Genomic DNA, 24,472 nt, shown 5'->3' on the forward strand with positions numbered 1-24,472 from the left:
ATAAAGGTTACAAACTGAAATTGTTGAATTCAATGTCCAGCCCAGAAGGCTCTGAAATACTGATTCGAAAGATACAATGCTGTTCCTTGAGACAACACTAAACTTCACAGATGCCAAAGCTGGAGTGGAGAATTAAAACAAAAGGTTATGGAAAGCATAGGGTCACACTTGCAAGCTAAATTTACCTGATGTAAAGGGTGGCAGGATCACAAACAGCAAATGATACATTATACAACTCAGTGGCACAAGCAATTTGCCATTTCACCTGTAAGCTGTGACTGGGTTTTCAATAGTGAGCAGGTAAGGCAATTGTAGCGTCTCTTATGTTTCCATTGGAAGGTGCCACGAAAAGGGTGGAGGCTGTTGAAATGAAGCCAGGAACTGACCAGTGTTGGAGGACACACTTCCTTCAGAAGATGTGTTTGATGGTAGCAGAGAGAGCTGGTGGAAATACTGGAGAATGATGTACTGAATAAGGAGACAGCTTGGGAGGAAGAGGAGAACAAGGAAACACTACTGTGAGCTTTTAGAGGAGAAAGAAAAAGAGCTAAGTGGAACAGACACAGTCAGGACCTTATCAACTTTGATTAGAGGTGATGCCCCTTCAAACAAGAAATCAATGCCAGTATAGAAGGTCTCATATGTCAATGTAGAATCCTCAGAACGAGAGTGAGGGGATTAAGTGCAAAGAAAGTAGCTACAGATTCATAAGGGATTTTGACAGATAGCCAATTCTCAGATGTGTGAGTGAGACAAGCCGAAGAAGAGGACAGTTCAACTTGGAGGATGGGAAGGAAAGGGAAAAGATTGACAGGAAAGAGTGAAAATGAGAAGTAACTTTAGTTCAGAAAATGGCAACAACAGTATACCAGAGAGGAAATAAAGGAAGGAACCTAGGGAGAACTAGAATGAAGAATGCTCCATATATTCCAAAGTTAAACACAGAAACCTTGTTGAAAAATGTGAACGGAGTCAAAGTTCAATACAAGAGCACAATCAACCAAATTTAGGGAAAGGATGATGGATGAGAAATGGAAAAATTACCAGTTGTGCAAAATACAAGAGAATACTCTTTCAAAACTCAACTAATCAAGCAGAAGTGAGGGAAATAAGTGGCAAAAATTAGTGTCAGTAAAACTTGTTTAATCTGTTCTGAGATATGCATCTCAAAGAGATCCAGAAGATAAAATGCCTTTCACTCCCACAGCCAAGAAGTTATGCAGTCAGATAGCCTGAACGATGCACATTTATCTTGAACAAGCAACACGAGTATGCAAAAATCTTATCTGCCCTACTTGGTAACAGGAGGGAAGGATCAGATTAAAAGCCTTGCAGAAAGCAGTAAAGAGATGTGCACAGCTACAAATAACAGTTCATGTTGAAATTAAGAATTAAGACTATGAGACATTCTCATTGCAGACAGCAATCTTAATCCCCATCCTCACTTGAAGTGTCATACAAACTGAAACGATTATTTGAATCAGTTCAGGATCCAAAAAGACTAAATATACTGAAGTGGTTAAAAACCCAAAAGCAGAGTTCCAAACAAAAACTAACCTGTCATAGCAGGCTCTGAAAGCCGGGCCTTTTTTTTGGATTTCACTTCTTTCTGTTCTCCCTCATTATCCACTTCCTCAAACTTCCTTTTCTTTGAGGCTGAAGGGAGAGTCGAGTCTCCAGATGGGTCATAGGTTTTGACCTCACTGAGCAGAAAAAATAAATTAGAATAGTACAAAACATTTTCTTTCTTTCCATCCAACTCTCAACCATTTTCATCCGGAAGGTACTGATTATTTCTGGGATACATGCTTAGTACTCACAACCCTTTGTATCTTATAAGAGTTCTAAGCCATGCAAGACCTAGACAGATATTGTTGACCTTCGAGCAGAAATTCTGTTCCCATTCAGTATCCACACACATTTTACAAGTGACTCAAACATATTGAACAGTTTCAAATTCAACTTCTACCCTGATTGTGATCAACTGACTTAGCATTCTTAGATATTGCCTTGGGCCACCTGGTCTGGAGAGCTGGGTGCCAAAACAAAACATGCATGTTACTGTTGAGGCCATTGTCGAAGATTTCAAACACACGTCTCTTTCATATTAGCAACGTTGAAAAGAAGCTAATCTACAAAAATAAATATTACTTCCAAATCTTGCGACTAAAACATTGGAGGAGGAATCCTTTGAGGGTGCGATCAAGATGGCAGATACGGCAGCGCATTAGATGCTACCCAAATGGACTTTAGCAAGGTTTCTGATAAGGTTCTGCATGGTAGACTGATTAGTAAAGATAGATCACATGGGACCCAGGGAGAGCTAACCAAATGCATACAAAATTGGCTCAACAGCAGGTGACAGGGTGGTGGTGGAGGGTTGCTGTTTGAACTGAAGGCCTGTGGTGTTCCAAGGACTGGTACTGGGTCCACGATTTGGATGAGAATTTAGGAGACACTGTTGGCATATTTGTGGATGATAGTTATGGTGTACACTGAAGGTAACTTAATATTTAATCAACTGGGTCAATGGGCCAAGCAGTGGCAGATGCAGTTTAATTTATATAAAATTGTGAGGTGTTGCACTTTGCTTTACACATGATAGGGTTCTGGGGAATGTTGTTGAATAGACACCTAGGGGTTCAGGTACGTAGTTCCTTGGAAGTGGAGTTGTAGATAGACAGGTTGGTGAAGGCAATGTTTGGCACACTTGCCATCATTTGTCAGTGCACAGAGTACAGGGGTTAGGACATCATGAAGCAGATGCACAGATGGTCGGTGAGGCCACTTTTGGAGTACTGTGTACAGTTCTGGTCACCCTGCTATAGGTAGGATACTACTAAATTGGAAGGGGTGCAGGAAAGATCTACCAGGATATTATCTGCACTGGAGGGTCTGAGTTATAAGGAGAGACTGGATAAGGTGAGATTTTTTTCCTTGCAGTATAGGAGATTGAGGGGTGACCTTGGGAGGTTTGTAAAATCATTAGGAGCACAGTTAAGGTGAATAGTAAAGGTCTTTTCCTTAGGGTGGGAGGTCAAAACTAGAGGGCATAACTAAGGAGAGAGTGAAGCTTTAAAAGGACCCAAAGGGCAACTTTTTCCACACAGAGTGTAGTTCACGTATCAAATGGTAGATACATGTAACAGTTACAATATTTAAAAAAACAATTGGATTGGCACATGAATTAGAAAGGGTTTAAGGGATATGGGCCAAACACAGGCAAGTAGGACTAGTTTAGTATGGAAAATAGTCAGCACAGAGGGTCTGCTTCCATGTTGTATAACTATGCTTCTAACTGGGCAATAGGGAATGCAGACAAGATCTGCACGAAGGCCAAAGTGAGGACTGCAGATGCTGGAGATTAGAGTCGAGTGTGCGGTGTGGATTCCTGATGAAGGGCTTTTGCCCGAAACGTCGATTTTCCTGCTCCTTGGATGCTGCCCGACCTGCTGTACTTTTCCAGCACCACACTAAGACTTCCACGAAGTCACCTGGTTTTTAAAAAAATTTTCAATTTCTCCATTTCCCAAAAGTACCTTCCCTTCAGAATAGGATTCTACAAAATCTAACAAATTTTAAAATTGTTATTTAGGACAAATACCTCTTGTGCTGGTATTTATCAAATTGTGCACGGGCCTTTCCTGTGCCACTGATCCTTCTCATCTACAAATCAAAAGTGAAAGTAAAGGTTAAAACAAACACTTGAAGGAAGTACAGATGACAAAGACTAATATTCCACAAGTTAACAGTTACTGGTATCTCAGGCCAGGTATTTCTGAATAAACATGCTACACAAGGGTCTCACTGACTTGGACATTCCAGCAGTTACTTACCCCCTTTTCTTCCAAGTGTCTTATGCGGATTTCCAGCTTGGCTCTGTTTTCCACACCCATTTCTGCATTTGTATCCTCACCCAGAGCATCATATCGAATTGCTAAAGCTGACTTCGCTGCCAACATCCTGGAGATCTATTGGGAGACAAATACAATTTCAGAATTTTTGTTCTGTAAGCTACTAATGGTCGGTGAAACATTTTCTCACTTCTCAAATCCACCAAACTACTCTAGGTCAAAGTTAGCACGTCAAGTGTTAATATGTCTATGCAGGATATATTGACAGACATCTTGAAGTACAACCCCCCTCAACTAGCACACCTCTTTTCCTCCCTTTGGCGTTCAATTCTTCACTTCTCTCTGCTCTTCAAAGTTGTTAGCGCTTAGAGTTTGTACCCCAACATCTTCTGATGGAAATACCTACCATTCACATCTGAACCAGAAAAGTGTTTACAGCCTTTCAGACATTGAACTCTCAGGTAACAATATTTTTTTCTTGATATTGAGTATAGATAATTGCACAGGAACCATGGCTGAATTGCCCGTAGTGTTAGGTAAGGGGTAAATGTAGGAGTATGGGTGGGTTGCACTTCGGCGGGGCTGTGTGGACTTGTTGGGCCGAAGGGCCTGTTTCCACACTAAGTAATCTAATCTAAGTAATTTGAATGTTTGTTTTCAAGAATGAGTTACATTCAAGCTAAAGGGATCAAAAATATGGGGAGAAAGGGGGAAACAGGGTACAGAGTGGGGCAATCAATCATGGAACTTCGAAGGGCCAAAATGACCGACTCCCACTCCCAATGTTTGGCCTCAACCGCTTTCTGTGGTACTGAATTTCACAGGCTGTCAACACTTGGGTGAAGAAATTTTTCCTTGCCCCCTCAGTCATAAATGGCCCAACACGCATTCTTAGACTGTGACCTCTGGTTCTGTGTTCCCTGGTCATTGGGTGTATTTAACCTGTCTAGACCTGTTTACAATTTTATAAGTTTTTGAGATTCTCTGCATTCTTCTAAACTCTGAATATAGTCCTAACTGATCCAGTCTCTCTTCAGATGTTAGTCCTGCCACCCTAGGATTCAGTCTCGTAAAATTTCATTACGCTCGCTCCTTAGTCAGAACATACACCCTTGGATAAGGAGTCCAGAATACTCTAGAAGTGGTCTCAAGTCCCTGTACACTGCATCATGACATCTCTGCTCCTGTACTTTTTTTTTTTACAATTCCAAAGGCTCTGACACAGCTAAATGGACAGTGTTCTGACTGTATTCCACAGCACAGAACTAATCAAAAAAGCACACGTGCAAGATGCTATAGGATAGCTGTGTAGGAAATATGAAAATCATTTTACTAGAACAGATTGGGAGTGCAGAGGAAATTCACTTACATCTAGTTTCTGTTGTATCAGACCAGACAACATTTCATGTTGACAGTGGACCTGAAACAAGAAATGTTCGTTTTTCCCAACAAACTCACAACAGTATATTTACAGCACCTTACCTTGCCTTTGTTCTTTGGTGTGGTCTGCCCAACCAATGACGCATGGTAAATTAAACCATATTTTGGAGTATCTCTTCTTGTTTTCAGTGCTCTAAATAGTGCCTTTTCTGCACCCAGGATCTGCACAGTGGATGCAGGATGCTTTGCCAGATTCAACAGAGAACCTTTGAGGAGGAAAATCAGATATCATGGTACAGAACAAGATCATCTTATGCACTGAAACCAAACTGGCTCTTTGCAGAGCAATCCAGACTGCGCAATTCTTTTATTCTATTCCCACAGTCCTGAAAGTTTAATTCATTCAACAACTCATCCAACTTCTTTTTGAAATCACTGACACTCAGTTCCATCACATGCATTCACAATCAGCAAGTTCCACGTCATTACTACTCGCAGTGTTGTTTCTCTTGTCCTCCTCGCATAATCTCATGACCTTGAGCCCTTAAACCACTACAATTAATAGTAATAGCTCATCTTTGTCTGCCTTGTCTAAAGTGGTTATGATTGAGCTCTTCAAATAAATTTCCCCTCAAACTCCATTATTCCAAGAAGTCTAACCTTCTTGAACTAATCCTTGGGGTTAAAATCCCGAAACCAAAAGCCACTTTAATACCTCTGCACTTTTTCCAAGTGCCCCAGGCTCTCCCAAGATTGTCAAGACCAAAACTAAGTGCAATATTCCAAGTGTGATCTAATCAGTTTGATAGAGGTTCAAACTAAATTCCCCACTTTTGTACTCAATATTGCTACTCATGAAGTCAATAATTTGTTATGCTTCACTAATTCCACTCATTGTATCCTGCCATCTTTGAAGATCTATATACATGAACCCCCAGATCACACTACTCATGCATAGTTTAGAAGTGCCACTAAATTCATATGGTCTCTCCTTAACCCTTCTGTCAAAATGCATCACCTACTCCTTTGCTATACCATCACCAAAGCCCCATGATCAATATCGTAGGCATTGCCATTAATCAGAAACCAAACTTGACTAGCCAGATGACTGACTTCAAGACCAAGCCATTGCTCAGAATTCTGTAGCAACTAACTAACCTCCTGAATGAGCCTATCCACCACCAACAGGCACAAGTCAGGAGTGTGATAGAATACACTCCACTTGCCTGGAAGCATGCAGCTCCAAAAACACTCAAGAAGTTTCACACATCCAGGACAACACAGCCTGCATGACTATCACCATGTCCACTTCCTCCACATGCATGCAGCCACCCTGATGTTCATGGTATGCCAACAGCAGCATAGCCTTCCGTTTCCAAACATCGCAGTCACACATGGGGCTCAAAGGCTCATGTAGCTGGTAAGAAAATTAAAGCAAATGCTGTCCACGATCACTTCTGTCTGGAAGCACATGGGCAGCAAATACTTGGGAACACCATCAACTCCACGTTTCCCTCCCAGCTATTCGCCATCCTAATTTGGAAGTTTGACAGTTTCTTCACTGGGTTAAAATCTTGCATCTCCCGACAGCATTGTGGATGTGCGTATCTATATTAAATGACTGCAATGATTCAAGGTGGTAGCACACCATCTTCTCAAGGCCAATTAGGGATAAAAATAGCTACTGGCTAAGAAAACAAATTTCCACATCCCTTGACTGAAAGGAATTTAAAAGAATATAACCTGGTACATTTAAGCACCAGTTCTGGTAATTTGATTGCCATATGTCAGTAATGACTGATTACTATACCACATGCTTAAGACTGAATATATGGCTCCATTCATTCAATTTGTCACGTATACAACAAGTATGTATGAAGCACTCTTACTTGACCACACGTTCAGCTGTCTTTCTGGTCTCAGGTTTTACACATTTGCCATTTCTCTCTTCTAATTTTAAAAACCTTACATTATTTAGTTTTATTCTTCTTTAGACAGTGCAAGAGAAACGTGCAATTGTTAGTCTACTTGCTTCCATTTTGTGCATTTTCAAATTGTTTTCGGTACTGCATTTTCCACCCAAAACGTACGCTCTGCTTCAAAATGCCTTGGTCTACATATTAACTATCCTTCCTCCCATCTTTATCTCTTTTCCCAGAAGCAGCAAATATATTAATTAGTGGATAAATTTGCATTTGCTCATTTTTTCCCACATAGGTACTCCTTACTGTAGATAATGATGGTTATAATATCATTCTGAACCTATACTTGTTAATGCGGCAGGTACTTTCCCAAGTAAATCAGAATAGCATTCCCAGTATTATAGGTACAAATAGGAGTGGAACTGCAGAGGCAGCAACCACAAATCATCTTACCTGCGTGTGCTATCAGTCTGGCTCCAACCAGCTCTCCAACCATCACAGTCAAGTTGGGTGCAATGGCCATCATTCGGTTTTTCAGGTAGTCATAGAGCTGTGCACGGTACTCTGAGATCTGCACGACCTTGAAGGGATGGGATGAATGCAATGTCACACACAGCAGAACTGCACAATAAACTCTGTTTAATACATAGCATTACAAATACAATATCTCCTAAAATCTGACCGAAATGAAACTATGAGAGATATAGTACCATAGATTTGCACGGAATCTCAGTCTCAAGCCCAGTTCCTAGTGAGAACCGATTCACACCAGAAACCTGAAATGTTGGGACTCTTGATCTGAAAGCATTACCAATAGGAAGGAAATGAAGACCATTAACAGCCTATGGCCAGTAGAAGAGAACTGCAAGATAAAGGAAAGCTGTAGACAGAAGGTGACCATTACACAGATGGAAATGGAAAAGAGAAGGCAGAGACAGAAAGAGGAACAAGGGATTTTAAGAGATCAAACATACCACAAAAATGGCTTAAGCAACATGGGGGTAATAAAACAGAACTAGAAGCTCCTGCGACAATGATGTATGCATGACCTAAACTGAACTGAATTCTAAAAAATGTGTTTAGCTCCAAGTAGACAACCAGATGTGAGCCCGGTTGAAAGGAAACTGCACTATTAGAACTGACATGACCCCAATGAGAGGGGGTTCTTAAATATTGGGTGTTAGCCCTGACTGAAGGCCAAAAGGGGCCAAACAAATTAAGTGGAGATCCTGCACACCAGAGGCAGACCTAGAAAGACTGAAGTTGGACACACTGTCACATCTGTTCAGGGAATGATGTGGGTTTTCATGGTTACCAAAGCTGCATCTTTGCTGAATTGATGTTTTAAACTAAAAAGTAGTCTACTGCTTGTAGCACCAGTTCATTTGTAATCTTTAATGATTCTGATTTGTACAAAGCTACATAAAGTGAAATCTTGATGAAAAGTTCTTTACTTGAGAGTCATTCATTAAAATTAATTTCAGTTTATGGCTTTCCTACTGTAACCTTTACAGCAAATGATGTTAGCTGTTAATGCCAACTTTGAAATTTCAAATGGAATAGCTTTCATCCCACCCTATCTTTTGTGTGAAACGGAATCTTTAACAACTTTGAAACAAATCTTAAAAGATGACTACGTGACCAATACTGGAGATCCAAAAAGGAACCATTCTGAAGCCAGTAAAAAACTTCAACACTGAACAGTTTCATGGCAATACACAAATCCAGGTTCAGTAAAATATATCAGGTCATAACTGAGCTGAAAATGTATTGCTGGAAAAGCGCAGGTCAGGAAGCATCCAAGGAGCAGGAGAATCGACGTTTCGGACATGAGCCCTTCTTCAGGAAAGCTTCTTCTTCCTTTTCCAGAAACACATTTTCAGCTCTGATCTCCAGCATTTGCAGTCCTCACTTTCTCCAGCTCATAACTGATGCAGGGCTGCTTACAATTGAAAAGGGGGAAATAAAATGCAGTTCCAATATATTTTGTTTGAGATATAATAATAGGAAATTACTTCAGAAGAGCTACATAAGGCACGAGGCCGTGATACCACACATGAAGAGGGAGCTACCTAGAAGCCTTGAAGTTGACCAACATCTACACTCAGGAAACATGAAAGCTTCTGAAACAAAGTCACCTAACAAATAGTCTAGGGACAATGCATGAATTCAGACATGAAGATTTTGTTCGCAATTTCAGGATAAAGGACAATGGCAGTGATGAGGTGAAATTTCTTTAAAGAGGTATGAATCCCTCAAAATTTCTACTAGAGGCTATCAGTGTTTCATTCAAAACATGCGTATGGGGAGCAAACAGGTTTTTCATCTCTCAAGCGATATGGAAAGCAAGTGCAAGGCAGAAACAGAGAGCAATGACTAAACTGAAAAGTAATTTTGTGTGGTTGCATGATGTACTGCAACGTTATGTTCAATGCCCTCAAAAAGGTAAATAGCTGCAAAACATTTACTTTTTAATCACATTAATTAAAATTGTCACTCAAGGCCAGGGTTCAAACAATTGTCAGTGAAGATTCAGCTTCAGTAGGTGTAAAGCAAAATAGAAAAAATTATAACAAGGTTTTCAGCATGTCATGATACTACAAAACAGACTTATTCCAGAAACATCCTGACATCTGCATAAAGCCCTGTTGTAAACATATGCAGTGTGGAGGTACAAATACAGCACCTTACAAGGGTGCTCCTATCAGAGTAGTCATGCAATCCAGCACTGACAGCCTCAGATGAGGTAGTGACTGAAAACCTTCAGCATTTAATCAGCAAGAGTGACAAAGTCATCATCATCACTGCTGCCAGTGCTGGACAGGAACTCTGGTCACATCCCTGAAAGGAAAAAAACATTTTAAAAATAGATGTATCATGAGAGATAAATAATCACAGCATTTAGCAGAATAAAGGTTACCATTCATGAACAGATTGATGCTACCCACTGGAAGACTCTTTTGTGTAAAATGAATTTCGCCAACTCTCAGTTTGCAAATCACAAAGTAGACCCCAAATGAAGCTATTAGGCAAAGCTGAAAATTCTCATCATTCAAAAAGAAATTTCAACACAACAACATCAAGAGGGTTCAACAAAATAATCAGCATCCACCAACCTGATCACAAAGGTGTATAATGTGCTCGATGTCTTCCTCAGATACTTCTGTCCCCATGGATATTTCAGCTGCAACCTTCACTGCATTTTCTATCTCCTCTGGCAAAATGTCTGAAAGATCTGTGGTAGCAGTGTTGGTTCTGTCGCCTGTTAAGTGATGAACACAAAGGACTAAAAATCAACTCACTTCATACTAGCAAACTATAATGAATTCTGTCATGACTAATTCACTTGAAGCACTGTGCTTCTTTAAGAATCCCTACCACGAAGGCTGTGGCTATTCAGCCGCTGACAATGTTCAAGAAAATAGCAACTATTGGGAATTAAGGGTTGAGGCCAAAGGTCAGCCATCATCTTTATTAAAACTGACTGGTATAGGTGTTGCCCGGGTGAATGCACCATTAATACTGATCGACAGTTAACAATCAGGCTTTGTAACGTATGAGACCAGACTGATTGGTCAGAGAGTCAATCTATTGGATTTAAAATATAACAACATTTGGTTGTTAACTGTCAACCAGCATTAAATAGATATATTCTCTATGGCTGTGCCTTCAAGGCCACTTGCCAATCAGCGCTATCCTCTTAGTATAAATGTTAATTCTCTCCTTCAATTGTATTCTTGCATAAATTTCTAACGTGCAACGTCAGAAGTGTTGACATCTATTTTTTTCAATGTTCCAAGTTATAGCCTATTCACTATTAATAAATTTGCACTTGGCAGTAGTAAAGTGGTGCAGGTCATCCCATGTACTGTACTACATAGCACTGAAGTGCAGTATATGACAATAGACAATAGGTGCAGGAGTAGGCCATTCTTCCCTTCGAGTCTGCATCACCAAGTGGTATCAAGTTAATGAGAACTTTCTGATTAGAATGAAACCATCGAGGAGGAAAATAAATTTTTAAACAAGTAGTTTCGCTGTGGATCCTTTCAATAGGAGAAAAGTGTAGCTCATTTCTTGCCCTTTTTCCTCTTCAATGAAATCCATCATGGCTAAGCTTGTATGTCAACTTCACCTTAGAGCACATTATTTCTATATCCTTCACAAAGGAACAAATACCAATCTGTCTTATATGCACAATGAAACAGAATTCAAAGGTCTTGGGGATACAGAATTCCATGGATTTATATCTCAACCCAAGACACGACCCCTTAATCTGAGTGTGCATTCTCTGGTTTGTCATCTTCAAGCAAACTAGAGCTATCTTACCAAAATCCTTCCACAATGATTATAATTTTCACTCTGCTCAGCTGCCAATTTGTCAGGTATTTCCACTACTTCATTTTTATTCCTCAAAGGTTTGATTTCCAGATTCTAAGAAACATCGGCCTATCTGACATTCATGGAATTACAGCTACCTTATTGTTACTCTCCAATCCTCTTGTGAGGATTGGAGAGTAACAATAAGGTATAATATATACTTTCTGATTCACATGCAAGTGACTTTGTAGCAACATTCCACAGTCTCTCAGCATAGGGAAAGTATTTTGCTTTTCTCTTCTTTTCCTGCCAGAATGAATGTCACAATTCTTCAGGTACTATTTGCCTGCCACACGTGTACATTCATACGCAAGCACTTTGCATTCCAACTGCTTATCTTCCTTAACTTCATGCTCAAGCATATCTGGATAAAAACACTTGGTCTGCTCATCTAAAGGGCTGCTGCTTCAGCATTGTTACTTGCTATACCTCATTGATTTACAGTTTTTCAATCCAGGAAACAGCTGCTCAATTTCATGTGTTCTGTCATTAGTCAATATGTATCACTCCTATCAGCCATAAATTTTAAAATTTCACTGATAAAGGCATTTTCAAAATCCAATTATGATTCTCTTATCCTCTACGTTAATTAAAAACTCAAACCTGGCGCAGCATAGTGGCTCAATACATAGCATTGCAGTCTCAGTGCCAGGGACCCCGATTTGATTCCAGCTTTGGGCGACTGTGTGTGTGGAGTCTGCACATTCACCTTGTGTCTGTGCGGGCTTCCTCCCCCAGTCCAAGGATGGGCAGGTGAGGTAGATTGGCCATTGGAAATGCAGAGATTTTGTTTTGGGGGTAGGGTGGAGGAGAGTCGGATGCTGGCGGTGTGGATTCGATGAGTTGAACGGCCTGTTTACTGCGTAGGAATTCTAAAATCTAATAATGGTCACAGGTTTATATTCTAATTCAATTACACTTTTTTTTTCCCTATTAGCACAGTTCCTGATATTAGTTCCAATCTTCTTCCAGGAACTAAAAATAAATTGGAAGGAGGCCGATTTTAGGGGGATAAGAACCAATCTCGTGCCGGTAATTAAGAACTTAATGAAGGTTGCAGTGCTGTGGTATTGTCATTGCAGTAGTGACCCAGAATACTCTGGGAACATGGGTTCAATTCCGACTGTGGCAGATGGTGAAATCTGACATTTGTTTTCAAACAATGATCAAAGAAGCATTAGTTTAGGTATAATCAGTGTATATCATGAGACAAAGGCAGAACAAAGCAAGAACTGAGCTTTTGGTTAAGGAAAAGCAGGAAGCATATGTAATGTATAGACAAGAGACACCGAGAGAATCCTTAGAAGAGTATAAGAGGAAATAGGAGTATACTTAAAAGGGAAATCAGAAGAGCAAAAAGGGAACATGAGATAGCTTTGGCAAATACATTTAAGGATAATCCAAAGGGTTTTTATAAATACATTAAGGACAAATGGGTAACCAGGGAGAGAATAGGGCCCTTCAAAAGAATCAGCAAGGCAGCCTTGCATGGAGCCGGAAATGGGAGAGATATTAAACAAGTATTTTGTATCAGCACTTACTGTGAAAGAGGACATGGAAGATATAGAATATGGGAAAGGAGATGGTGACATCTTGAAAAATGTTGCTGGTGAAGGGCTTTTGCCTGAAACGTCGATTTTCCTGCTCCTCGGATGCTGGCCTGACCTGCTGTGCTTTTCCAGCGCCACTCTAATCATGAAAAATATCCAGATTAGAGGCAGTGGTGCTTAATGTCTTGAAATGCATAAAAGTGGATAAATCCCCACGGCCTGATCATGTGTACCCTAGAACTCTGTGGGAAGCGATTGCTGGGCCCCTTGCTGAGATATTTGTGTCATCAATAGTCATAGGTGAGGTGCCAGAAGATTGGAAGTTGGCTAAAGTGGTGCCACTATTTAAGAAGAAATGCGTTAAGGACAAGCCAGAGAATTATTAGATCGGTGACCCTGACAGTGGTGGTGGGCAAGTTGTTGAGGGAATCCTGAGGGAAAGAATTTACATGTATTTGGAAAGGCAAGGACTGATTAAGGATAGTCAACATGGCTTTGTTCATGGGAAATCACATCTGACAAACTTGATTTGAGTTCTTTGAAGTAACAAAGGATTGATGAGTACAGAATGGTGGATGTGATCTATATGGACCTCAGTTATGTGTTTGACTAGAATTCCCATGGGAGACTGGTTAGCAAAATACAGGTAGAAGACATGGGGTGGTAGGTTGCTTTTCAGACTGGAGGCCTGTGACCAGTGGAGTGCCACAAGGAATGGTGCTGGGTCAACTATTTTTTGTCATTTGTATAAATGATTTACATATGAACGTAGGAGGGAAAGTTAGTAAGTTTGCAGATGACACCAAAATTGGATGTTTAGTGGACAGTGGAGGTGGTTATCTCAGATTACAATGGAATCTTGATCAGATCGGCCAATCGGCTGAGAAGTGGCAGAAGGAGTTTAATTTAGATAAATGAGAGGTGCTGCATTTTGGAAAAGCAAATCACAGCAGGATATATACACTTAATGGCAAGGTCCTAGGCAGTGTTGCTGAACAAAGAGACCTTGGAGTGCAGGTTCATTGCTCCTTGAAAGTAGAGTCGCAGGAAGATAGGATAGTGAAGGCAGCATTTTGGTATGCTTTCCTTTATTAGTCAGAGTACTGAGTACAGAAGTTGGGAGTCATGTTGTAGCTGTACAGGATGTTGGTTCAGCCACTTCTGGAATATTGCATGCAACTCTGGTCTCCTTCCTATTGGAAGGATGTTGTGAAACTTGAAAGGATTCAGAAAAGGTTTACAAGGATGTTGCCAGGGTTGGAGGATTTGAGCTATAGGGAGAGGCTGAACAGGCTGTGGCTGTTTTGTCTGAAGCATCAGAGGCTGAGGGGTGACCTAATACAGGTTTATAAATCATGAGGGGCATGGATAAGATAAATAGACAAGGTCTTTTCCCCTGGGGTGGGGGAGTCCAGAACTGGAGGGCATAGATTTAGGGTGAGAGGGGAAAGATATATAAAATAAAAGAGACCTAAGGGGCTATGTTTTCATGCAGAGGGTGGTGTGTGTACAGAATGAACTGCCAGAGGAAGTGGTGGAGGCTGGTACAATTACAGTATTTAAAAGGCATCTGGACAGGTAAATAAATAGGAAGTGTTTAGAGTGATATGGGTCAAGTGTTGGCAACTGGGGTTAGGTTGGGGTATCTGGTTGGCATGGACGAGTTGGACCAAAGGGTCTTTTCCAAGCTAGACATCTCTGACTCTAAAACTCAAGTGACAGAAGACAAAATAGAATGAAGCAAGAAAAGCTCAGATTACTAGTGCAAGTGAGATAGGATGAATAAATTTTTCAGATGTGTAAAAGAAAGAGAAGCAAGCTTAGAGTTTGGCAGGTGACAAAACAGAACTCCAATTCTTCTGCAAAGACATGAACTGTTAAAGAAAGTGGGGTTATTTCGGGATTAATAAGACTGATGCATGGAAGCAGTGGGGACAGCAGGAATTCAATTTTTGTCTAAAACCTTTGCTACAAAATCAGCAAAGGTGGTGGTAAGCAAGAGACTGGATGGATTAAAAAAAAAATCAGAAACCCTGTCTGGTACCTCACTGTTGATAAGCCACCAAAATAGGATGAGACATATCCAAGAAAAATGAAAAAATTAGTAATCTACTTCGCTATACTGCTGATGTCAAAGAATTGAACACCCGCCGGGTAAAGTTTTAGTCTAGTTCAAGTAAAGTACAAGAACAAGCACAGCAAAGAGAGGTCATTCATTCTAACTGCAATGATAGGAAGACTTGGAAATTACAATCCAGGATAAGTTAGGCCACTGGACAAATACAGATTGAGAAAACAGATTTGTAAATGGCAAATAATGTTCAGTTGTTTTTGAAGTAGTATCGGAGGATTAATACAGGTAGCAGTGACTGATACTTGCCAAAACAAAGAGAGACTTGCCACATAAGAGATTTGAACTTTGTCAGAACAGCAGCTAAACAAAAAGGATGGCGAATAAAAATCAAAGTTTGTCAAAACAATAGGTAACAACAACAAGTTGTTTTCTAAACTGGAGCACGTTTGTAGGGATTTTCCCCAGTGGCTGGAGTAAGGATGAGTGCTTTGCTTGTTCTACATGAAGACTTTGATTTAGGTCTGCAGGAGAATTTCAATATGAGGCACAAAACTGGGAAGAAATGCAATTGACTTCATAAACTTGTGAAATGACTGGATAAGCAGATGAAATTTGAAGGCATACATGGGGAAGGGAGAGGGCAATAAAAAAAATGGTTTGAAAGGGGATGCAGAAGTAGAGATACTGGGGATATGCAATGTTGCCTTAATTCTACCAGACAGTGGAGCTGCTTTCTCATTTTAGAGAGGTAGGCTGGTCATGGTTTAACCAGAGAATCACACCTCAGGCAAGAGGAGAGGGTGAGAAGGACAGCATTGTAATGTCAGCCAGTATGGGAACAGAACCAACGCTTTTGGCGTTTCTCTGCATGCCAAACCAGCCAACTAAGCTTATCAGCCCCCTAGCTGGCATTTTTGTACAAATCAAAGGAGGTGGCAGGGTAGTTCAGAAAGCACAGAGCATAAGGCACCCTGAATTTTACAAACAGAAGCACAAGTTTAGAAGAGAGAAAGTTACCATCAAGCTGTCTAAAAGACTGGTTGTCTCAAAGCGATATCTGTCCAATTCTGAGAACCATACTTTAGGTGTGAAGGCAATAGAGGTGTTGCAAAAAAGAAAAGTACACAATAGTAATTCAAGATATGAGAGAGTAGAGTTGTTTAAAAATAAATTTAACCTATTTTTCTAATCTGTTCAGAAAAGTTACTACACATGTGAAGTAGGTAGGACTTGAATCCTGGCCTCCCAGTTCAGGGATGGTGTTACTACCACGAGGGGGCCCCAGAGACTTCAATAAATTTTAATTTAAACTAGTTTTCTATTCACCCTGCACAGAGTTGTTATTAACCAGCTCTGGAGCAGAAGGACTTGAACTTGGGCCTCCAGTTCCACTGCCATTACCAGTGCATCAACATGACGTCCTTTACAAACCTATTGTGCTAACCAACCTGTTCACACGTTATTACACTCCTCTGGAATATGTGGGATTTGACCCAGGGCCTCCAGGTCGAAGGGCAGACATATGTCCACCGTGCCACAAGACAGCCCCCATTGACTTCAGTAATATATTTTTTTTTAAAAAGCTGAACCAATTTTTTTGAATAAACTTGTTCAGAGATATTACTATACACATCTGGAGCAGGTGGGACTTGAACCTGCCACCTCCCAGTCTAGGATTAGGCACATAACCACTGTGGTAGCGATTTAATTTGGTTGGGATATCTGGTTTGCATGGATGGGTTGGACCGAAGGGTCTGTTTCCATGCTGTACATCTCTATGACTCTATGACTGAACAAGAGAGCTAAGACGAGTCAGAAGGGGACATGAGAAGTTGTTGGCAGATAGGATCAGGGAAAATCCTAAAGCTTTCTTCGGTATATTGGGGATAAAAGACTGGCTAGAGCAAGATTAGGGCCAATAATGGACAGTAGTGGAAAGTTGTGCATGGTGTCAGAGGAGATGGGGGAAGCACTAATTCCTGAAGAAGGGCTTATGCCCGAAACGTCGATTCTCCTGTTCCCTGGATGCTGCCTGACTTGCTACACTTTTCCAGCAACACATTTTCAGCACATAACCACTGTGCCACAAGAGGGCCTTCAGAGACTTCTGTAATTCTTTTTAGGAACCCTTTTTTTTTTAAATCAACCTGATTCAAATAGTGATATTATTACACATTTCTGGAGCAGGTGGGACTTGAACCCAGGACTCGTGTTCACAGTTCCCTACCACAGTGTCACATGAGGGTCCTCATAGGTGTGTCATAATTGTTATTTCAATTTTTAAATTTAACCTACATTTCTAAGCAATCGGTTCAGACATGTTTTTACATACTCCTGGATCTCGTGGGATTTGAACCTGGGCCCCTCAGTCGAGGGACAAGGGCACGACCACTGCACTGCAAGAACATGGATAGATTAGATAAATGCCATCTATTTGTCTTAATAGAAGAAATGGTTAATGGGACAATTGAGGGATTCAACATCATGAGGAGTCTAGACAGAGTGGACATGGAGAAACTATTCATTTTTGCAAAAAGTCCAAGAACCACAGGACAATTCAAATTGAATGGCTGAAAGGTCAGCAAGGCCCAAGAGTACAGCAAAGACAGAATTGATCATTTTAAGGGAATTGGAGAACCTCAAAAACATTTGCAGGGCTACATGAAATAAAAGTGGGAATAGTTCAGCTGCTCTTGCAGATATGAACATGACAGGCAGATGGCATCCTTTTGTACTGCATTCAATTAACAACTGAATTTATTCATTTCCAATAGCCACTTTTCTCAGCTTTTTATTCCATTATTCATTGCAAAGATAGGAATTATTTTTCGATGTTCTCAATGTTCAATATTGTGCTCCAAATGACCTTAGCAAGTAGTCCATATCAGTTTGCTTATTGAGCTAATTGAGCATTTTATACTTTAGTTTTTTCAGCACATCAAGCTCGAAAACTACTGTGAATGTACGTCCTCCAAATATTAGTTTGCAGATGGCAAATTTGCATGTTTAAGATCCTACTTGACTACTGCATTACGCTTGCTGCATGCACGAGTAATGTTTGCATTTATACTCCGCTTAGCAATTGTCTAGATTAAACTCTTACCAGTGTTTTGCCACTTCTTGTTAGCTGTCCAAGTTGTTCCTCGCCTGCATTTTCAGAAACAGGATCTTTTCTCTTTGATTAATCAGTGTTACTCCCACTTTTTACATTTTGATGATCTATTTTCTAAATCCAGTTTCTTGAAATGCTTAAGTTCTCAACCTCAGCCACTCTGCAATCTATAACTATGACAATGGAGATCAATGATGATGAAATCAAACATTTTTGATTCTGCTATTGCTGCACTTACTGCTGTTGATCTAGTAATCTTAAATTCTTACAAAGTGCTAATCTATTCTCCAGCACAGATTTTTCTTTTCCTATTTTTGAATTTAATTCTCCCCCTACTCCTGCCCTGGATTAGCTTAATGGATGTGTGACATAGAATAAAGTGAAAGCAAGGATAATAGACATGTACCTAATTTCCGCACGCACTTGCAGTACGCCAAGTTATCAGTAACGGTTTTTCCAAGTTCTGGGAAATGCCAGCCATACCACTCTCTGCAGCGCATGATGTAATTGTTTAGCTCTTTATCCAGGTCATCCAGCAGAGCTACAGAAAACAGACTTCAGTAAGAACAAGGAGCATAAAAAACACACATCGTATCATTTACTCATGGTGTTCTTTTCAAATAAGTTAACCAGACCCCAATCTTTGTATAGATCTCAAAAGTTGGATGCAAAGAATACAGAATATATATCAGATAATACACCATTTTAGTTCTTTATTGTCCACTCTAGACTATTAACACTCAGAAGCCAAGCAGCTCAGCAACCTGTTCTAGCTGTCAGTCTGTTGGACTTCAACCAATCTAAAGCTATGGGGATAGACTGGGAAGTCACTCCTGGGAAACCAGTTAGCTTGACTGTTTATACCCTATTGCTTAGTAGCACAAAGCAGTGAGTAATGTAAATTGTTCAAATTCAGTACTTAACCTTCCTTAAACCATGGTATCATACAAGGACAGAAAAATAACTCAGAACCAGGGAACTGTTTTACTAGGTAAAAACAATGACTGCAGATGCTGGAAACCAGATTCTGGATCAGTGGTGCTGGCTACCCTTGGTTTCATGTAACAAGAATTGTCAAACAAAAAACTGAATTGCAGTCTTCACAGTTAATTTTCACCCAAGTAGCCACTGTCACATCTTGAGCCGAAGTAATGTGCATAGGAAGGCCATTCAAACAATAGATATCCCAGTCAACATTCTCCAACAGAAGATAATGGTTTACACATTAGCCAAACTAATAATCAGAAATAGAAGTGAACGAAGAAAACACCAAAGCTCCCATTCTTTGAAATAGATTGTTTCCAACAACCGTTTGCATTATGTAACTAATAAAACAATGAACCACAATTACATCAAGCCAAATATATTCATATTAGTACAAACACTGGATACTTTTGATGCTTACGCTGATTAGCATCCTTTACTTACAAATTGCTTGTACAATCATAGTATCCACCTTGTCAGGGCTGAACTTCAATTTGTAACGGGACAGACTGTAACAAACCAAGCAGTGTGCACATTATAAGTGACAAATTTGCCATCACATTCCAATACAGCTAAACAGGTTCTACAAATTAGTTGCAGGTCCCTCTATCAATTACAATTTATATAAAGCACCAGATCATTACACTACCCTGAAATCTGTCCATCAGGTTGTACAACCCATCAGCTTTGATCAGCTGCATTGGCAAAAATATACAGCATTAGCCTCCCCAATGCCTTCCCTGACACGGAGCTAACTGGTGTGCAACTATCCCAGAGATTCCACTCTGTTACAGGTTTGCATGCAGCTGCAGAGGAAGGATCCTGTGGTGCAATGTACTGTTCCTATCTCTGAGCCAGAAGTGAAAAATGTGTTGCTGGAAAAGCACAGCAGGTCAGGCAGCATCCAAGGAGCAGGAGAATCGACACTTCAGGCATGAGCCCTTCCTCAGGAATGAGGAACGTGTGTCCAGCAGGCCAAGATAAAAGAACGGGAGGAGGGACTTGGGGGAGGGGCGTTGGGAATGCGATAGGTGGAAGGAGGTTAAGGTGAGGGTGATAGGCTGGAGAGGGGGTGGGGGCGGAGAGGTCAGGAAGAAGATTGCAAGTCAAGAAGGTGGTGCTGAGTCCAAGGGTTGGGACTGAGATTTGGGGGGGGGGGGGGGGGGGGGGGGGGGCAAGAAAGCTGGAGAAATCTACATTCATCCCTTGTGGTTGGAGGGTTCTAGGCGGAAGCGGAAGATGAGGCGCTCTTCCTCCAGCCGTCGTTTGCCATGGTCTGGCGATGGAGGCGGCCAAGGACCTGCATGTCCTTGGCAGAGTGGGACGGGGAGTTAAAAAAAAGTGTTCAGCCACGGGGCGGTTGGGTTGGTTGGTCTGGGTGTCCCAGAGGTGTTCTCTGAAACGTTCCGCAAGTAGGCGGCCTGTCTCCTCAATGGAAAGGAGGCCACATCGGGGGCAGCGGATGCAGTAAATGTGTGTGGAAGTGCAGGTGAATTTGTGACAGATATGGAAGGATCCCTAGGGGCCTTGAAGGGAAGTGAGTGGGGAGGTATGGGCACAAGTTTTGCATTTCTTGCGGTTGCAGGGGAAGGTGCCGGGAGTGGAGGTTGGGTTGGTGGGGGGTCTGGACCTGACGAGGAAGTCGCAGAGGGAGTGGTCTTTCCGTATCGCTGATAGGGGAGGGGAGGGAAATATATCCTTGGTGGTGGGGTCTGTTTGGAGGTGGCGGAAATGACGAAGGATGATACAATGTATCTGGGAGGTTGGTGGGGTGGTAGCTGAGGCAGAAGTTCAAAGTTCAAGTTCCTGTTGCCCCAGAGGTGTGTCACAGCCTATACCACAGATTGACTGAAGTAACTGAAGTTACTAGCAAAACTGAACATTTATGCATGTGTAGCCCCAACTGGTTGGAGGCCGATTAATTGCACAATTCAGTTACTGCCTGACAACTGACTAGAAATCTGCAAATGAGTCCTACTCTTTTCATTTTAGCATATGGGGCTCATACCTGTGCGCAAGGCCAAGAGACATGGCACTTATCTCACGAGGTGGCAATCCACTGATTAATCCATTCATCTGGGTTCGAATTCCTCTCATCAACTCACCAACTGTAGCATTGTGAATGCAACTCAAGTTAAGTTTGTCCTGAAAACAAAAAAAACGTTTCCTTAATTACAGCATTTAAATATTCAGAAGCCTCATTCCCAAACAGATTGTAAGGCAGTCTCCAGGTTGTGACTGGGTTCCTTTCTGCAGTCTGTTCACATGTCGATTTGCACATAAGTTTGAACACAATGCAGGGAAACAAAGCAGTTGCCCCAAAGTGCAGAAATATTCCTATGTTGATGTCTTTAAAATTATACCCCAGTATATGATAGTCCAATTTAGGAATGCTATTAGGGATCCGCTAATCCCAAAAATACCTGTGATGAAAACTTCTTAAAAAAGATTTAGCATCATTGTATTTCGTAAACTTAAAAGGTATGTTTTGGTCAGCAACAATGAAATATGGTCACTCAGCAGTCATGTCATATGGCTGTTTGAAAGGTGCTGGATAAAAGTCAGAAGTAACATATTTGCCAGTTGTTACATTCAAGGATGGATTATGCAAATGTCTAATTGAAGCAGGGTATTGAAAGCTTGATTCACCATACAATGGATACAATGGCACTTGGAAAGGTGCAGAGATTTACCAGAATCATTCTCTGGATGACACATCAGTGAGTATAGCTCTTGAGATTTGATACAAAGTACAAAATTCTAACAAGCTTAGATAATTAAAGAGGAAACAACACAAATTTGCGATAGAAGAACTATGGGACAATGTTTCTGGTTTGAAAATCTTCAAACTCAAAGGGAACATAAGGAAACACTTTAACATAGAGAATACCAATAACTGGGTCTTACTGCCTAAAAGTGTGGTGGAAGCAGAGCCAATGAACAATCTCAAAATGAAGCAAAAAGGAACTTGATGGGAAGCCTTTTGGCATAATATTGGAGGAATGCAACTAACTGGGATTAGTCTATAGCAGGGCCTTTCATGACAATTTTGTTTTAATATTCAGAAAACCAGTGAGCAAATTTCAGAAAGATAATGTTTTACACAACTGTATAAATGAATTTCAGAAAACAATAAAATCAAAATCTTATGCAAATGACGAATTAACAAAATTGGCTCTAAGATCTGACAGTTTATTTCTGTTTAAGCCTTTCACTTAAAAATCAAAGCAACAGATAGACAAATTGGACCCTCTTACGGGCCAAATTCAGGAGCTAGGTTTAATATAAACCAAGTTTACCTCTACCTCTGGTTGTGCAACCTCTGAGTTGATCTTGGCAGAATTCATATGAATGTTGGATCCGGAGGCCTGTCAGCCTGGGGTTCTCTCAGACCTTAGCCTTCTTGGACAGCGTTATTTGGGAATGGTGAGGAAAGTCTGCCACATCCTCCCTCGTCATATAACGTATCTTCTTCAAACACTTGAACCCTCACCTCTTTTGCACATGCCCTCACAACACCCACTTGCACCTTTCTTCCCTCCCTCCATCCTCACCCTCACTTAATCAGCTCCTGCCCCAAGATTCCACTCTCCCAACACACATCCCTCTCCATATGGCCCAGTTCACCCAATGCCTCCCTCCTCACCTTTGCCACCCACCAATTCTCCCTCAGCATACTCCTCTCTTGTTCCACCTTGCTACCACCCCCCCGCCCCAATATCGACCCAAACTCCAGCCCCCACTCCCTCCACCACCCCCTCTTTCTCACTGATACCTCCCCTGCCCTCACGGCAAAATCTAGAAGGGCCTAATGGGCCATCTGTACCACAATGGCTATCAATAATATGATTATTACTAAATTATATCAATTCAACTTGGCGAGTTATTACCTAATGCTATGCTTCGACTTGAGTCAAGCCTACTGCCACTTGACAATAAGAACTAAACACGAACCATCTCCATGTTCAAACATAAATAGCCTCCATGTCCAAACATAATTTGAAGACGGAGATTAGAAGGGAAAAGGGAGAAGACTTCAAATGTCTAAACAAAATTAGATTACAATAGTTAAGCAATCCTTTTGCTGTTCCATTCGTGTACTTTCTAGTCAAAATGCACTGCCCACCGTTTTGGAAATGTTTAACAATAGTTTCTTTACCTTTATGACACCTCCAAGTTTGGCATCTGCAACAGCCAACTGCTCGTGTGCTTCCTTGGCAGCAATCTTCTTCAATACTTTCTTCAGGCTTTTACCAAGCTTACCTTCTACCAAGGCAGTCGCAGCTACAAAACAGGAAGTCACAGATTAAAACAAAAGGAATACAGATTGAATCCAAGCAAGACAATCTGTTATAACAGAATACAATAAATGTCCCTAACTTCACCAGCTCCCATCAACCAGGTTTAAGCCCCCTTTCTTCCCCCCAGATATCATATGCTCAGAACTTTCCAAACAATGTTATACCTTACAAACTGTTCCTTCCCTATATCCACATTGAACCAAAACCAAGATTCAATACACCATCTCATACTCTAAATTATGATTTAGAGTATGGGACACAGAGGCTCAATAGTCAGCACTGCTGCCTCACAGCACCAGGGACTGGGTAGAATTCCAGCCACAGGTGACTGTCCGTGTGCAGTATGCGCATTCTGTCCGTATCTGTGTGGGTTTCCTCCCACAGTCCAAACATGTGCACTTTAGGTGAACTGGCCATGTTAAACGGTCGATAGTGTTCACGGATGTTCAGGTTATATGCATTCGTCTGGGGAAATGAACAGTAATAAGGTAGGGGAATGCGCCCGAGGGGGTACTGTTTGGAGGGTCAGCATGGACTTGTTGGGCCATATGGTCTGTTTCCACACACAGGATTCTGTGATAATTTCCAAGCAACTCCAACTTCTCAGCCTCACCCCCTCTCAAATGCAACCAAATGTCCCATTATTAAAGTTTATGCTACATTATCTTCCAGGATTTAAGAACAATACTGGTGACACACCCTTCACATTTAACTTTCAACTAGATTTTCAGTGTTTAAGTGGGAATGGGTGCACAACACCAGAATTTCTTCCCAAAAAGCAGTGTGGGTCTACCTGCAGTGTATACACTGAAGCAGTTGTTATGAAGGTGAAGAAGTGTACTGTACCTTTAAAACAGTGACAGAGTGCTAGAGAATCTACAATGTAACATTTGGTCCAGCAGCTAGCACTGGCTG

General features: G+C 41.1%; 1 protein-coding gene and 1 non-coding gene across 2 annotated transcripts in view; both read right to left on the reverse strand.

Moving 5' to 3' along the window:
- The window catches only part of nop58 (NOP58 ribonucleoprotein homolog (yeast)), a 34,641-nt gene that overhangs the window by 4,953 nt on the left and 5,216 nt on the right, over nt 1–24,472 (reverse strand). The window contains exons 4-13 of the mRNA XM_043693379.2: nt 23,416–23,540; nt 21,265–21,401; nt 19,701–19,765; nt 18,679–18,813; nt 10,273–10,418; nt 7,610–7,736; nt 5,337–5,500; nt 3,837–3,971; nt 3,605–3,666; nt 1,558–1,703 (exon numbers count right to left, since the gene is read on the reverse strand). Of these exons, the coding sequence (XP_043549314.1) occupies nt 1,558–1,703; nt 3,605–3,666; nt 3,837–3,971; nt 5,337–5,500; nt 7,610–7,736; nt 10,273–10,418; nt 18,679–18,813; nt 19,701–19,765; nt 21,265–21,401; nt 23,416–23,540 (1,242 nt within the window). The remainder of the gene's footprint in view (nt 1–1,557; nt 1,704–3,604; nt 3,667–3,836; nt 3,972–5,336; nt 5,501–7,609; nt 7,737–10,272; nt 10,419–18,678; nt 18,814–19,700; nt 19,766–21,264; nt 21,402–23,415; nt 23,541–24,472) is intronic.
- Nucleotides 9,886–9,969, reverse strand: LOC122552079 (small nucleolar RNA SNORD11B). The gene has a single exon (XR_006312295.1). It is a non-coding gene; the product is annotated as a small nucleolar RNA SNORD11B (small nucleolar RNA).

The sequence above is a fragment of the Chiloscyllium plagiosum genome, unplaced genomic scaffold, assembly GCF_037043375.1.
Source record: "Chiloscyllium plagiosum isolate Xiang-an unplaced genomic scaffold, Cpla_swu_hap1 HiC_scaffold_7, whole genome shotgun sequence".
NCBI lineage: Eukaryota > Metazoa > Chordata > Chondrichthyes > Orectolobiformes > Hemiscylliidae > Chiloscyllium > Chiloscyllium plagiosum.